General features: G+C 42.9%; 1 protein-coding gene across 4 annotated transcripts in view; it reads left to right on the top strand.

Moving 5' to 3' along the window:
• LOC109937986 overlaps positions 1-17292 on the top strand; it is a 41260-nt gene that overhangs the window by 16334 nt on the left and 7634 nt on the right. For 2 of the 4 annotated variants that reach the window (XM_048600589.1, XM_048600581.1), the window contains exon 2: positions 10213-10279. The exons of 1 other annotated variant lie outside the window; for it this stretch is intronic. In XM_048600589.1, the coding sequence (XP_048456546.1) occupies positions 10248-10279 (32 nt within the window). In that variant the 5' untranslated portion in view covers positions 10213-10247. The remainder of the gene's footprint in view (positions 1-10212; positions 10280-17292) is intronic. One more of the 4 variants, XM_048600593.1, reaches the window with a different exon arrangement.

Below are 17292 nucleotides of genomic sequence, written 5' to 3'. Positions count from 1 at the left end.
ATGAGCTGAAGATACCTGAGGAAACATACATAAACTGAATCCTTAACATCTTCCATTGTATCATGCTGAAGAAGATGGTGAATGAGGTCAGGACCACTATATACTCCTGCTTCACATCACTGGAGATTTGGAAGGGACTGAAGGGATCGCTGTTGTGTTCAGTTATCTGTACTGACTTTCACCAATAGGCCATAAAAAGTCTCACTGAACTTGGTACATCATGCTGGTTTGCCATACTTCAAGGCTTCAGGTGGAATTCCATGCTGGTCTTCTTTTTATTGATGCTGATTACAGTTTGGTCCACAGATGACTTCTTTGTCTAAGATAACAAGGTGTGGAGTCTTCTGTTTTTGGATGTGGTTGTTGGCAGTATCAAACAACAGTTCATTTGGTGCTGAAGTGTGTTCCAAAGACCAGTGAAATGAGGCTGACAGCTTGTCAGAGTGTTGTGCTATGCCATCAGTGAACCTCAAGGGGTTTTGATATGATATGCTGGTCTATTGACAGATCTGAAAGCTTCATAGATGTTTCCTGATTTGATTTGATTTGATTTATTATTGTCACAAGTACCTAATTACAGTGAAAAGTTTTGTTTTGTGAGCAGTACAGGCAGATCATAACATACAAGGGCGTACAGATCATAAGACAATTGAACAAAGTGAAGCATACAAAGTTACGGCTGCACAGCAAGTGTATGAAAAGCAAGACGAACATTAGATTTCAAATTTGAGAGGTCCATTTAGTAATCTAATAACAATGGGGAAGAAGCTGTTCTTGAACCTGTTGATATGTTTGTTTAAGCTTCTGTATATTCCACCTGACAGGAGAGGTTAAAGGAGATTATAACTGGGGTGGGAGGGGTCTTTGATGGTGTTGGTTGCAATTTGCGGCAACAAGAAATGTAGATGGAATCAATTGATGGGAGGTTGGATTGTGTGATGTTCTGGGCTGTGTTCACAACTTTCTGTAGTTTCTTACATTCCTGGGCAGAGCAGTTGCACACAGCGTTATGCACACAGATAGAATGCTTACTATGGTGCATGTGTAAAGTTGGTGAGAATCCTTATGGACATGCCAAATTTCCCTAGCCTCCTGAGGAAGAAGAGACGTTGTTGTGCTTTCTTGACCATCGCACCAACATGGGTGATCCAGGACAGATTGAATCCTAGGAACCTGATGCTCTTGACCACCTCTACTTCAGCTCCACTGATGTAGATAGGGGCGTGTCCTCCTCCTTGTTTCCTGAAGTCCATGATCAGCTCATTAGAATTGCTGACGTTGAGGGAGAGATTGTTATCTTTGCACCATGTCAACAAGCATTCTATCTCCTTCTGTCTTGTTACTGTTTGATATCCAGCCTACAATGGTGGTGTTGTCAGCAAACTTGTAGATGGAGTTCAGATGAAATTTGGCCACACAGTCATGAACGTACAAGGGGTATAGTAGGGGGCTGAGTACGCAGCCTTGTGGGGTACCAGTGTTCAGGATTATCGTGGAGGAGATGCTGTTGTCCATCTTCACTGATTGTGGTCTGTGGGTCAGAACGTCAATGATCCAGTTGCAGAGGATGGAGCTGAGACCTAGGTTTCAGAGTTTAGAGATTAGTTTAGTTGGGATTATAGTCTTGAAGGCAGAGCTGTAGTCGATAAGTAGAAGCCTGACGTAGGTATCCTTGTTATCGAGATGTTCCAGGGATGAGTGTAGGGCGAAGGAAATGGCATCTGCTGTGGACCTGTTGTACCAGTAGGCAAATTGCAAGGGATCGAGGCAGGCTGGGAGTTGATGTGAGCCATGACTAACCTCTCAAAATACTTCATAATTATGGATGTCAGAGTCATCGGGCAGTAATTGTTTAGGCACGTCGCATGTATTTTCTTTGGGACTGGCATGATGATGGTCTTCTTGAAGCAGGTGGGGACTTCAGATTGTAGCAAGGAGAGGTTGAAGATGTCAGCGAACACTCCTACCAGCAGGTCAGCACACGACCTGAGTGCATGGCCAGGGACTTCATCTGGGCCAGTTACTCTCCTTGGGCTCACTATCAAGAAGGCCGATCTGACATCGGCAACAGTGACTGAGGGGACAGGTGCATCCGGAGTTGCCAGGGCAGGTGACACCATTTCATTGGCATTCTGCTCGAAACAAGCATAAAAAGCATTGAGTGCATCAGAGTGCATAATGTCATCAGTATCAGCATACAGTTGACTTTTCTCTAAGTGTGGCCCAACAATCGTTTTGGATATTCTTCAATTTAAGTTGAAGGGTGATTTTTGCTTCATGGAAGGCTATATTTTCTTCTTACTGGCCAGCTGAGCGTGAACAGCTGATCTTTATGTTGCTAGCAGATCCTGGATTTATGTGTCATTTCCATCAAACCAGTCACCATTCATCTTGGTGCTGGGTCCAATGACCACATTGGAAGTGTCCAGTGCAGCTTTGATATGTCCCCTTTCAGAGCAGTGAGATCAGGATGTTCCAGTCTGGTCTCGAAGGCTGATGGATATCGGTCTCTATAAAATGTAGTTTGCAAGTTGTTAATTCGACACTTCTTTGGTGGTTTGTCTCCAGGTCTGTTCTCAGACTTAAGTTTGAAACACAAGTTCTGATGTAAGCAAATGAGCCACTAGTCTTTATGACAGTCATCAGTGGGCATGACATAAAAAGTATAGGAGCACACTTAAGAGGGAAATCAGAAGAGCAAAAAGAGGGTATGAGATGGATCTGCTAGATAAGGTTAAAGATAATCCCAAGAGGTTCTACAGCTATATTAAGAGTAAAAGGGTGCCAAAGGAAAGAATAAGTCCCCTTAAAGATCAGTAATGTCGTCTATGTGTGCAGCCACAGGAAATGGGGGAGATTTTTAATGAATATTTCACTGAGGAGAGAATCATGGATGCTAAGGAAATAACGGACACAAGTGGGGATGTTTTGGACTGCATACATCTTACCAGAGAGGAGGTGTTTGCAGCCTTAGATCGCATTAAGGTGGATAAATCCCTGGGTCTGATCAAGTCCATCCTTGGATGTTGTGGGAGGCTAGGGAAGAAATTGCAGAGGCCCTCGCAGAGATTTTTGCTTCATCTTCAGCCACTGGTGAAGTTCCAGAAGGCTGGAGGTTAGCTAATGTTGTCCCATTGTTTAGGAAAGGTAACAAAGACAAGCCAGGGAACTACAGGCCAGTGAGCCTGACATCAGTTATTGGAGAGGATACTGAGGGACAGAGTCAACCAACCTTTGAGTAGCCAAGGTCTGATTAGAGATAGTCAGCATGGATTTGTGCACGGGGAGTCATGTCTGACAAAACTTTTACAGCTTTTTGAAGAGGTAACCAAGAGGATAGATGAGGGTAGGGCAGTGGATGTTGTCTGTATGGACTTTAGAAAGGCCTTTGACAAGGTCCTGCACAGCAGGCTAGTAATGAAGGTTAGATTGCACAGGATCCAGGGAGAGCGAGCTAATTGAATTCAACATTGGCTCCACGGTAGGAAGCAGAGGGTAATAGTTGTATGTTGTTTCTTAGACTGGAGGCTTGTGACTAGTGGTATGCCACAGGGGTCAGTGCTGGGACCTTTGTTATTTGTTATTTATGATTTGGATGTGAACGTGAAAGGCATGATTAGTAAGTTTGTCGATGATAGAAAATTCGTTGATATCGTTAGGTATCGTTGATAGTAAGGAAGGTTATCAAAAATTACAGAAGGATCTTGATGAGATGGGTAAGTGGGCTGAGGATTGGCAAATGCAATTCCATACAGGTAAGTGTGAGGTGTTGCACTTTGGAAAGTCAATGTAAGGTAGGGCTTATACAGTAAATGGTAAGGTCCTGAGCAGTGTTGTGGAACAGAGGGACCTAGGAGTACAAATATGTAGTTCTTTGAAAGCGGCGTTACAGGTGGACAGGGTGGTGAAGTAGGCATTTAGCATCCTGGCCTTCATCGGTCGTGGCATTGAGCGTAGGAGTTGGGATGTTATGTTACAGTTGTTTAAGTCGGTGAGGAGTATTGTGTACGGTTTTGTTCACCCTGTTATAGGAAGGACATAGTTAAACTGGGAAATGTGCAAAGAAGATTTACAAGGATATTGCTAGGACTAGTAAGCCTGAGTTATAGAGAAAGGTTGGCCAGGATAAGACTTTATTCCTTGGAATGAAGGAGAATGAGATGTATAAAATCATGAGGGGCATACTTAGGAAAAATGCATTTTGTCTTTTTTCCCCAGGGATGGGGAATTGAAAACTAGAGGGCATAGCTTTCAGGTGAGAGAAGAAAGATTTTTGAAGGACCTGAGGGGCAACTTCTTCACACAGAAAGTGGTACGTATATGGAATGGGCTGCCAGAGAAAGTGGTTGAGGCAGGTACAATAACAACATCTAAAAAACATTTGGATAGGTACATGGATGGGAAGGGTTGAAAAGGATTTGGACCGAATGTGGGCATTTGGAACTAGCTGAGTGAGCACCATGGACCAGTCTGGGCCGAAGGGCCTGTTTCCATGCTGTATTACTCTATTACTCGATGACTCTATGACTTGAGTATGTAGATCAATTTTAAGTCACAATAGTAACTGAAGGCATCTATCAAGTGCCAGGGTTTGGAAGGGGGAAACATCTAAGTCTTTTTGAAATGATCTTTTTGTTGAAAGAAGGTGTTGGTTATGCATTGCTACTTTTAAGACCATAAGACATAGGAACCATGGGAACAATAGTAGACCATTCGGCCCCTTGAGCCTGGTCCGCCATTCGATAACTCCATAGCCTGCCTTTGGCCTATATCCCTGAATAAATTTGCTTAACACACATTAATCTCCCTCAGATTTAAAATTAACAACGGATCTTATATCCCCGACCACTGGTAGAAGAGAGTTCCAAACCTTTACCAGCCTTTGCTTCCTAACTTTGATTCACTCCACATGATATCAAGAAATGGTTGGAGACACTGGATACTGCAAAGACTACAGACCCTGACAACAGTCAGGCAATAGTACTGAAGACTTGTGCTCCAGAATTTGCCACTCCCCTAGCCAAGCTGTTCCAGTACAGTTACAACACTGGTATCTACCCGACAATGTGGAAAATTGCCCAAGTATGTCCTGTACACAAACAGCAGGACAAATCTAACCCGGCCAATTACCGCCACATCAGTCTCCTCTCAATCATCAGTAAAGTGATGGAAGGTGTTGTCAACAGTGCTATCAAGCAGCACCTGCTCAGAAATAACCTGCTCAGTGAAGCCCAGTTTGCGTTCCACCAGGGTCACTCAGTTCCTGACCTCATTACAGCCTTGGTTCAAACATGGACAAAAGAACTAAATTCCAGAGGTGAGATGAGAGTGACAGCCCTTGACATCACGGCTGCATTCAACCAAATGTGGCTTCAAGGAGCCCTAGCAAAAGTGGAATCAATGGTTATCAGGGGCAAACTCTCTGGTGGTTAGAGTCATACCTGACACATTGGAAGATGGTCATGGTTGCTGGAGGTCAGCCATCTCAGCTCCAGGGCATCTCTGCAGGTGTTCCTCAGGGTAGTGTCCTAGGCCCAACCATCTTCAGCTGCTTCATCAATGACCTTCCCTCCATCATAAGGTCAGAACTAGGGATGTTCACTGATAATTGCACAGTGTTCAGCACCATTCGTGACTCCTCAGATACTGAAGCAGTCCATGTTCAAATGCAACAAGATCTGGACAATAAAAACCAAAAGAACTGCGGATGCTGTAAATCAGGAGCAAACCCTTCTGAGGAAGGATCACCAGACCCGAAACGTTAACTCTGTTTTCTCCTCCACAGATGCTGCCAGACCTGCTGAGCTTTCCAGCAACTTTGTTTTTGTTCAAGATCTAGACAATATCCAGGCTTGGGCTGACAAATGGCAAGTAACATTCGGGCCACACAAATGTCAGGTTATGACCATCAAGAATAACAGACAATCTAACCACCATCCCTTGACATGCAATGGTACTACCATCACTGAATCCCTCACTATCAACATCCTGGAGCTCATCATTGACCAGAAACTCAACTGGACTCACCACATAAACACAGTGGCTACAAGATCAGGTCAGAAGCTAGAAATACTGTGGCGAGTAACTCACCTCCTGACTCCTCAAAGCCTGTCCCCGATCTGCAAAGCACAAGTCAGGAGTATGATGGAATACTCCCCACTTGCCTGTATGAGTGCAAACCGAACAACACTCGAGAAGCTTGACACCATCCTGGACAAATCAGCCGGCTTGATTGGCACTACATCCAACAAGCATCCACTCCCTCAACCACCGATGCTCAGTAGCAACAGTGTGTACTATGTACAAGATGCACTGCAGAAATTCACCAAAGATTCTTCAGACAGAACCTTCCAAACCCACGACCACTTCCATCTGGAAGGACAAGGGCAGCAGATATATGGAAACACCACCACCTCCAAGTTCCCCTCCAAGCCACTCACCATCCTGACTTGGAAATATATTGCCATTCCTTCACTGTCGCTGGGTCAAAATCCTGGAATTCCCTCCCTAATGGTATTGTGGGTCAACCCAGAGCGGGAAGACTGCAGCAGTTCAAAAAGGTAGCGCATTACCACCTTCTCAATGGCAACTAGAGATGGGCAACAAATGCTGGCCAGCCAGCGATGCCCATATTCCACAAATGAATAGAGAATAAAAAACTTCTCTCCTAAATGGGCTGACCCCAATTTTTAGACTATGCACCTAGTTCTAGGATCTGCAACCAGTGGAAATTGTTTATCTTTATCTAACCTGTCTTTTCCTATTGATATCTTGAAACTTCAATCAGATCATCCTTTAGCCTTCTAAGTTGTAGAAAAAACAGGTCTAATTTGTATAATCTCTCCTCATAATTTAACCCCTAAGTCCAGATATCAAGCAGAAGTAGGATATTTGGCCTATGAATTCTACTCCAAGATTCAATGAGATCATGGATGATCTGATAACCTTCAGGTCCACTCTGCACTGAGTTCCAACAATAAGCATATGTTTTCGTGGCACTTTCCAATTCCAAGGTTTCTGAGCACTCTCTTGTATATTAGACTGTCACAGCCAACTCAGGCATGAAATCACTACAAACACAATGTTGTCTTCACGAGGGGCATTCTGGGTGAGTTCGGAGATCTGTGTAGAATATATCTTTGTCAGCTGGGTTAGCCCTCAGGGTTGGAGCAGAAATACTGCTGAGAGTTGTAGCTGCTGGTCTTGAAGGGATAGGTGCAGGGATATGTTGTGTTTAGAATGGTCAACTGGTAGGCTTGAAGGTCTAGCAGTGATATTCTTCTTCAGCATGAAGCCATCACTGAGGAGGCATTGGTCAATTTCAGAGATCTTTCTTTCCTTGCTGTTTTATTCATCACTGGTAAACCAGCTGTCGATACAGTGTGGAGCTGGAGGAACACAGCAGGTCAGGCAGATTCAGTGGAGTAGGAGAGTTGATGTTTTGGGCCTAGACAAACAACAAAGAAAATTATAGAACAGGAACAGGCCCTTCGGCCCTCCGAGCCTACGCCGATCCACATCCTCTATCTAAACCTGTTGCCTATTTTCCAAGGATCTGTATCCCTCTGCTCCCTGCCCATTCATGTATCTGTCTAGATACATCTTAAATGACGCTATCGTGCCCGCCTCTACCACCTCCGCTGGCAACGCATTCCAGGCACCCATCACCCTCTGCGTAAAGAATTTTCCACGCATATCTCCCTTAAACTTTTCCCCTTTCACCTTGAAATCATGACCCCTAGTAATTAAGTCCCCCTCTCTGGGAAAAAGCTTCTTGCTATCCACCTTGTCTATACCTCTCATGATTTTGTAGACCTCAATCAGGTCCCCCCTCAACCTTCATCTTTCTAATGTAAATAATCCTAATCTACTCAACCTCTCTTCATAGCTAGCGCCCTCCATACCAGGCAACATCCTGGTGAACCTCCTCTGCACCCTCTCCAAAGCATCCACATCCTTTTGGTAATGTGGCGACCAGAACTGTACGCAATATTCCAAATGGGGTCGAACCAAAGTCCTATACAACTGTAACATGACCTGCCAACTCTTGTACTCAAATCAGGACTGGTGAAGAGTCTAGGCCCGAAACTTCATCTCTCCTGCTCCTCTGATGCTGCCTGACCTGCTGTGTTTCTACAGCTCCACGCTGTATCGACTCTGACTCCAGCATCTGCAGTTCCTGCTATCTCCTGGTAAACCAACAACATGCAATACACCATCTGACATTGCTGTTGAATTATCTATTTCCTCTTACTCTTCCATATGTATTTGGCAACCAAGTTCTTCCAATTCTTTGTGACCTGTAAATTCTCATCCTGTTCTTTTTCACTTCCATGCCTATCACTACTCAATTATGCAATCTCTAAATAGTATATCATTTATTCCTAGCTGCAACACTTCCCAATTCAGCTGGGAAAGAAATACATTTACCTGTACTTTTTATTAATTCTTATTCCCATTTTACTCCAACGAGATACCACTTTTTTGGCTAAGATCTTGAATATCTTCCTTTCCTCAAAGAAATCTTTCTGAATTCTTAACAGAACATATGTCTCATTACAATTTGCAGGTATTGGGACAGGATATGACTAACTGTCACAGAAAAAGCAAAACTTCTAGTCCAGAACATGACAATTATTGAAGCCACTTGAAATGCTTTTTTTGTTTTGTCATTGTCAAGCAATGTATCCATCCACATTTTGTCTATGAGGGTGTGGCACTTGGAGCCTGCAGTGAGGGTGGGGTCTCGATGAGGACAATGACTCCAGGCCATCCTCCAGGCAGGATGCAGTTGACTGAAAATAAAGAAGTACTCCTCTATGTCAACACCCACACGCCAACCTGAATACTTATTACTGACAGATATAGTTGAAAATATTTAACTGCTCTGACAGGGAGAGAGAAAAACAGAATTAACATTTTCAGGTTGATTATCTTACATTGTTTCTCTGTCCACAGATGCTATCTGATCTATTGAGTATTTGCAAAATTTTTTTGTTTTTATTTCAGATTTCTATCCTCTAGAATATTTTGAGTTGCTGCACAGTCATTAATTTGTTTTATGGCTACAAAGTAAATTATTCTCTTTGACAAATTTTGTAGGTTTTCTTGTGAAGTTGCATCTTTCAGCTACTCTGATATGGTCATTGGATAAAATCACTACCTGGTGCAGCGCTATGGTCTGCAAGACAACTACCTCAAGCTTATGCAAAATTAGGTGATCTCTGACAGGGCAGAAGTTTGCGATGTCACAGTTATCAAAGAAAAAAGTCAGTGTCTTGGATCACAGCGTGTATCCAAGTGGTTCTTTTCAGATTCAGATATATATAATTAAGAGAAGGCTCGACAACAGTAGTTTGCTTAAATATGAATGTTTATTATGTAATAATAATGATTATAGTGGTAATAATAAATGGAAGAGAAAAGAGAAAAAGCAACAAGTCTCACGCCCTCCTGCCCGTCAGGGGCCCCTCGATTAATGGCTGGTCTGGAAGCTTGGCCTAGCAGGGGAATGTAGCTACATCTTATACCCCAGACCGGCAGATTCAGAGGAGTAGGAGAGTTGACATTTTGGGCCTCTTCTATGGGGTCATCCTCTGTGGGTGTGAGGGTGGTCTGTTACCCTATTGATCGCTATGGTTGATTCGGCTGATCTGCCTGGCTAGGCAGGTGTCCCTCTTCCCTCACAGCTCCATGTGCATCCCCCTCAAAGCTCAGCACCCGATCGCAGAGAATGACCCGCGAGGAGAGGACCTGTCCACCGGTCTAGGGTATATGACATAGCTAAACTCCCCTGCTAGGCCAAGCCTCCAGACCAGCCATTGATCAAAGGGATTTCTCTCCACAGATGCTGTCAGACCTGCTGAGCTTTTCCAGCCACTTCTGTTTTTATATCTCATCATAATTGCAGGGATTGGGACAGAATATGTCTAACTGTCATAAAAAAACTAAGATGCTGGAGAAACCCAGCAGGTATAGTAGCATTTTTGAAGTGATAAACAAAGTACTGATGAAGGGTCATCGGGCTTGAACATTTACTCTGTTTTCCTCTCCACAGATTTTGCCAAGAACAGATGAGTTTCTCCAGCATTTTCTGTCTTTGTTTCAGAGTTGCAGCATCTACAGTTCTTTGCTTTATTTTATGTCAAACTGTAATTGTGTTTAATCATTTCATGATGTAATTTTGTTCTTTTATTTTTAAATTTTACACAGCTTGTTTCTCCTAGGATTTAACTACAACTGTTCAGATGGGGTGCAGATGCTGTAGAATGATAAGAAGGTGAGAAAAGTTTTAGATTCAACATATTTAAGATGACGTTAAATGACTTTGCTGGCTCAGGCTGCACAAAATCCTAACATTCTTTCTTGACAGGCCCGAACTCAAACCCCAAATGCTATCCATCATGACTATTTTCTATGCCACAATATCATCCAATGCTTTAGTGTCATTTTCTATCCCATGAAAAGCCCTTGTTATGTTATCTATCATTACCAAAACCATAGCGCCTGTATATCTCCGCCGGAAAACAGCAGAAAAGGACTCATTATGTTGAAGGTAGTCAAGTCAGGGGGCTCCTTCACCAAAGGCACAACAGAGGCAATAGATCTGACTGCTCAGGTTGCAGATGTCTTTGGGATTGACTGTTTGACACTCCTTCCCAGCATTCCCACTTTCTAGAATCCCAAACTAACATTGATAGAAAAGCCATCACCGATTTTGAAGAACATTCCCCCAAGAAACTTTATCTTCCTTTACGAGTCTCCAGAAAGCTGATGTTTTCAATTAAGACTTCACTGAGTTTGGATGGAACTACTCTGCCTGATTTCAGGTGACATTCATACAATTCTACATTGTGCAACATTTTCTGTTCATTAGTGTTTCTTTGCACAGACTTGTGCTTCAGTGCATTCACAGGGGCTGTTATAACACGCCAACATAAATTGCACATCACCCTGCTCACCAGTTGTTACTGTTGTGAAGTTAAGTAGAGTACTTATGAATTAGAAGGCAGAATGTTAGAATTTGTTTGCAAAAATAATAAGGTGGAATAGGGCATGGTCCCTTTAAGAGGTTATGTGCTTTTCTAGGCTTGGAGATAAAATCAAGTCTGCAAACAGCTGCAGATGCTCTGTAGTTGAAACATATGTGTCAATTGGCTGTGTGGTTGGCAAACTAGGCTTGTTTTGATGTTAAGGCAACCAGCTTGAATATCAGTCACTTAAGTTAAACCAGGCCCTAGATACCAAAACCCAATTAAATTTAACTCCAACGGTGTTGACAACCTAGGACCAATCCTATTATAAGAAAATTGACTGGTCATCAAGGGAATATAAGAAGAGGGTTTTTGAAAATCAGTGAGACCGTGAACTGCCATTGGAAGAGTAAAACTCCGGCTCCCACAGAAATGCTTAAGCTTTCTGATTAAGCACCATCTAAAAGGTATCACAGCACGTTTAGCCCATATTTCTGTCACAAGGATTCGATGAAGAAAGAATTCCTGACTGAAGAATAGCAGTAAAAGCACGGAACATTCCAGAAGATGCATCCTGACTGTAGTTTTGAGAGCCTAAGTGTTATTTTATTTTCCTTATTACTTTGGTTTATATAAGTGGGATTTATATCTATTGGAACTGCATGCCACTAGAATTTTGTTCTGTTCGGGAATAGTTAGTAGGTAAGGGGGAATTGTTCCTTTTGTCAGCAGTTCTGTTAATTTGTTCACTGTTAGAGTTAGACAAATAAACTGTTATTTGTTGCTTATAAAGTGAGTATCAAGGATTTCCTTCAGATTGGGAGGTGAAAGGCAGGTTATACCATTTTTCCTATTTCCTTTAGCAGATTATAGGTGAGGCTTCTCTGGGTGTTTTGGTTTTAATTATTAGAGAGGTTCAACCTCCTCACCAAAACATGTTGGGGGCTCGTCCAGGATCTGAACAGATTTGGGGTACAAAAGTTCCCAGCAGATTTAACCAGACTTGGGGGATTAGTGTCCTAGATCTTTACATAAAACTCAGGTGAATAGTGGAAAATCTGTTTAATTTCAGTTACTTGTAGTTGGTTAAATCAAAAGTTGGGGAAATGTGTCTTAACATTGCTAAAGAGGTTTTGGGGTTTGAGGATGCTTCCCAAATTTCTCAAGAAAGTTTAGAAGAGCAGAGGAAGGATACACTTTTAGACTCAGCAAATGGGCTAAATTTGGGTTTAACTAGGGATAAGAGGATTGCTGAAATTGTAACCGAGTTAGCCAAGCATTTAGGTATACCAGAGAAACAGTCAAGTGCAGCGGAGTTAGAAAAAATTAAATTGCAAATGAGACAACTGGAGTTAGAGAATGAAAGGAAGGAGAGAGAGTTTGACTTACTTTTAAAAGCAGAAGAGAAAGAAAGGGAAAGAAGATTCCTAGCTAAGAGAGATGAAAGGGAACAAATGATCGAATTGGCAAAGATAAAGTTGGAACTTTAAACAAAAAGACTTTAAATGACAGAGGTAAACGTACAAGATAGAAGTGATGATGAGCAAACTCATTGTGGCCAACAGCCTGGTTGGGATATTTACAATGCCCAAACATTACCAAAATTTGATGAAAAAGATGTAGAAGCCTTTTTCACTTCCTTTGAGAAATTGACTAAACAGATGAACAAAGGATATGTGGGTAATGTTAGTTGAGACCAAATTGGTGGGCAGGGCTAGTGAGGTGTTTGCAGCACTGTCAGAGGAGGTGTCAAGAGAATGTGAAGGAGTAAAACAGACTACTTTGAGTGCCGAAAAATTGGTACCAGAAGCATTTAGACAATGGTTCAGAAATGCAAGGAAGGAACCAGGTCAGACTTCTATCAAGTTTGAAAGAATCAAACAGAGCAATTTCAATAGATGGGTGAGAGCATTAAAGATAGAAAAAAACATATGTCAATCTGAGAGAGATTATTCTGTTGGAGGAGTTCTAAAACTCACATCCAGAGATGATAAAAACTCATGTTGAGGAACAAAAAGTTACCAAAGTAAGAAGAGCTGCAGAGATGGCAGGTGAATACACATTAGTGCTTAAATCGAAATCTAGCTTCCGACAGCAATTTCATTCTGTGAGGGATAGAAATTGGGAAAGACGGAGATCCTTCAATGAAAAATAAAAAGTAGATCACACTGCGAACAGTTTACCACGTGTGAAAAAAGAAACCCAAGAGGGTGAAAAAGAGATGAAAGATCTCAGGTGTTTCCACTGTAAGAGAGGGGGACACACAAAGTCACAGTGCTGGTGGTTTAAGAGAGGCACTAGGAAAAAGGATGTGGTAAAAGAGGCTAAACCAGTGAGATTAGTTGAGGTAGTGAAGGAAATCCCAAGAGAAGCTGAGGAGCTGCACGAGAGTGCACAGTCCATTCATGGGCTGGATAGTTAGATAGCACCTGATCTCTTCAAAGACTTCACCTGTGTTGGTAAGGTTTACTCAGGAAGAAGAAGAGGAGAAGGGAAAGAAGTTAAAATATTGAGAAATACAGAAGCAGGTCAGTCTCTAATAGTAGGAGGTGAAAGTATTTCCACTCCTTGTAAAATGTTACCCAGAAGAGTGATAATCTGTGGAATAAATGGAGAGAGATTGTTTTCCCCTGTGTAAGCTAAGGCTAGAAAGTCCAATCAAGACTGGAGAAGTGATAGTGGGAGTGATTGGACGGGTGTCTATTCCAGGAATACAGTTTGTTCTTGTAAATGACCTGGCAGGATCAAAGGTGGGAGTGTTGCCCTTTGTAGTGGAGAAGCCAAAGGAAAACACTGAAAAATTAAAACAAAAATACCCTGAAATTTTTCAGGGCTATGTGGTGACAAGATCCCACAGCTATAGGTTAAAGCAAATGGAAGGACGAATGAGATGAGGTCCAGTTAGCTGACACTCTGTTTGATGAAATGTTAATGGAAGGACCTAAGCAGGTAGAGGAACAGGCAGAGGTGTTTAATTCTGAAAGATTAATGGAGTTACAACAAAAAGAGGAGACAATAAAGGATTTATATCATAAAGCCTGCTTGAAAAATGAATCAGAATGTATTCCAGAATGCTATTACCCTAAGGATAAGGTTCCAGGACTGGAACCAATGTCCTAGGGGCTGCTTTTGCTAACGCTGTTGGGGAGGATTTAAACTAATGTGGCAGGAGGATGGGAACCAAATGAGGAGGTTAGTGGACAGTAAGGAGGTAGTAACTAAAGCCTGTAAGGAACTAGATAATGAAGTCAGTGTGACTAAAGGGAAGAGTAGGCAGAGAGCAGATGATGAATGCAGAGGGACAGGTGGTCTGAGGTGCATTTGTTTTAATGCGAGAAGTGTAGTAGATAAGGCAGATGAACTTAGGGCTTGGATTAGTACCTGGGAGTATGATGTTATTGCTATTACTGAGACTTGGTTGAGGGAAGGGCAAGATTGGCAACTAAATATCCCAGGATATAGATGCATCAGGCAAGATAGAGAGGGAGGTAAAAGGGGTGGAGGAGTTGCATTAATGGTCAAGGAGGATATCATAGCTGTGCTGAAGGAGGGCACTATGGAGGACTCGAGCAATGAGGCAATATGGGCAGAGCTCAGAAATAGGAAGGGTGCAGTAACAATGTTGGGGCTGTACTACAGGCCTCCCAATGGCAAGAGTGAGATAGAGGCACAAGTATGTAGACAGATTATGGAAAGATGTAGGAGCAACAGGGTGGTGGTGATGGAAGACTTTAATTTTCCCAACATTCACTGGGATTCACTAGTGTTAGGGGTTTAGATGGAGCAGAATTTGTAAGGAGCATCTAGGAGGGTTTTATAGAGCAGTATGTAAATAGTCCAACTCGCGAAGGGGCCATACTGGACCTGGTGTTGGGGAATGAGCCCGGCCAGGTGGTTGAAGTTTCAGTAGGGGATTACTTTGGGAATAGTGATCACAATTCCGTAAGTTTTAGAATACTGATGGACAAAGATGAGAGTGGTCCTAAAGGAAGAGTGCTGAATTGGGGGAAGGCCAACTATTAGCAAAATTCGACAGGAGCTGGGGAATATGGATTGGGAGCAGCTGTTTGAGGGTAAATCCACATTTGATATGTGGGAGGCTTTTAAAGAGATGTTGATTAGAGTGCAAGACTGACATGTCCCTGTGAAAATGAGGGATAGAAAGGGCAAGATTAGGGAACAATGGATGACAGGTGAAATTGTGAGACTAGCAAAGAGGAAAAAGGAAGCATACATAAGGTCTAGGCGACTGAAAACAGCCGAAGCTTTAGAAGAATATCGGGAAAGCAGGACCAATCTGAAACAAGGAATTAAGAGGGCTAAAAGGGGTCATGAAATATCTTTAGCAAACAGGGTTAAGGAAAATCCCAAAGCCTTTTATTCATACATAAGGAGCAAGAGGGTAACTAGAGAAAGGGTTGGCCCACTCAAGGACAAAGGAGGGAAGTTATGCGAGGAGTCAGAGGAAATGAGTGAGATTCTTAATGAGTACTTTGCGTCGGTATTCACTGTGGAGAGGGACATGACAGATGTTGAGGTTAGGGACTAATGTTTGATTACTCTAGGTCAAGTCAGCATAAGGAGGGGGGAAATGTTGGTATTCTAAAAGGCATTAGTGTCGACAAGTCCCCAGGTCCGGATGGGATCTGTCCCAGGTTACTGAGGGAAGCGAGAGAGGAAATAGCTGGGGCCCTAACAGATATCTTTGCAGCATCCTTGAGCATGGGTGAGGTCCCAGAGGACTGGGGAATTGCTAATGTTGTCCCCTTGTTTAAGAAGGGTAGCAAGGATAATCCAGGTAATTATAGACTGGTGAGCCTGACGTCAGTGGTGGGGAAGCTGTTGGAGACGATACTGAGGGATAGGATCTATTTACATTTGGAAGAAAATGGGTTTATTAGTGATACACAGCATGGTTTTGTGCAGGGAAGTTCATGTCTTACCAACTTGATAGAATTCTTTGAGGAAGTGACAAAGTTGATAGATGAGGGAAGGGCTGTAGATGTCATATACATGGACTTCAGTAAGGCGTTTGATAAGGTTCCCCATGATAGGCTGATGGAGAAAGTGAAGTCGCATGGGGTCCAGGGTGTACTAGCTAGATGGATAGAGAACTGGCTGGGCAACAGGAGACAGAGAGTTGTAGTGGAAGGGAGCTTCTCAAAATGGAGAACTGTGACCAGTAGTGTTCCACAGGGATCCGTGTTGGGCCCACTGTTGTTTGTGATATACATAAATGATGTGTAGGAAGGTACAGATGGTCTGATTAGCAAGTTTGCAGATGACACTAAGATTGGTGGAGTAGCAGATAGTGAAGGGGACTGTCGGAGAATGCAGCAGAATATAGATAGATTGGAGAGTTGGGCGGAGAAATGGCAGATGGAGTTCAATCCAGGCAAATGCGAGGTGATGCATTTTGGAATCCAATTCAAGAGCGAACTGTACGGTAAATGGAAAAGCCCTGGGGAAAATTGATGCACAGAGAGATCTGGGTGTTCAGGTCCATTGTACCCTGAAGGTGGCAACGCAGGTGGATAGAGTGGTCAAGAAGGCATACGGCATGCTTTCATTCATCTGACTGGGTATTGAGTACAAGAGTTGGCACGTCTTGTTACAGTTGTATAGGACTTTGGTTCGACCACATTTGGAATACTGTGTACAGTTCTGGTTGCCACATTACCAAAAGGATGTAGATGTTTTGGAGAGTGCAGAGGAGATTCACCAGGGTGTTGCGTGGTATGGAGGGTGCTAGCTATGAAAAGAGGTTGAGTAGATTAGGATTATTTACATTAGAAAGACGGAGGTTGAGAGGAACCTGATTGAGGTCTACAAAATCATGAGAGGTATAGACAAGGTGGATAGCAAGAAGCTTTTTCCCAGAGTGGGGGACTCAATTACTAGGGGTCATGATTTCAAGGTGAGAGGGGAAAAGTTTAAGGGAGATATGCGTGGAAAGTTCTTTACGCAGAGGGTGGTGGGTGCCTGGAATGTGTTGCCAGCGGAGGTGGTAGAGGCGGGCACAATAGCGACATTTAAGATGATTCTAGACAGATACCTGAATGGGCAGGGAGCAGAGGGATACAGATCCTTGGAAAATAAGGCGACAGGTTTAGATAGAGGATGTGGATTGGTGCAGACTTGGTGGGCTGAAGGGCCTATTCCTGAGCTGTAATTTTCTTTGTTCTTTGTTCTTTGATAAAATCTTAAGGCAAACATGGAGACCTTGGCAGGTTGGTGCAGATAAGAAATGGGTGGAAGTTCACCAGATTGTGTTTCCAGTAGTATACAGACAGGAAATATTGTGGATAGCACACAAATT

The sequence above is a fragment of the Rhincodon typus genome, chromosome 1 (genome assembly GCF_021869965.1).
Source record: "Rhincodon typus isolate 14 chromosome 1, sRhiTyp1.1, whole genome shotgun sequence".
In the NCBI taxonomy this organism is placed as follows: Eukaryota; Metazoa; Chordata; class Chondrichthyes; order Orectolobiformes; family Rhincodontidae; genus Rhincodon; species Rhincodon typus.
The sequence above is the reverse complement of the archived record's forward strand: the minus strand, read 5'-3'. Positions and strand labels throughout refer to the sequence as shown.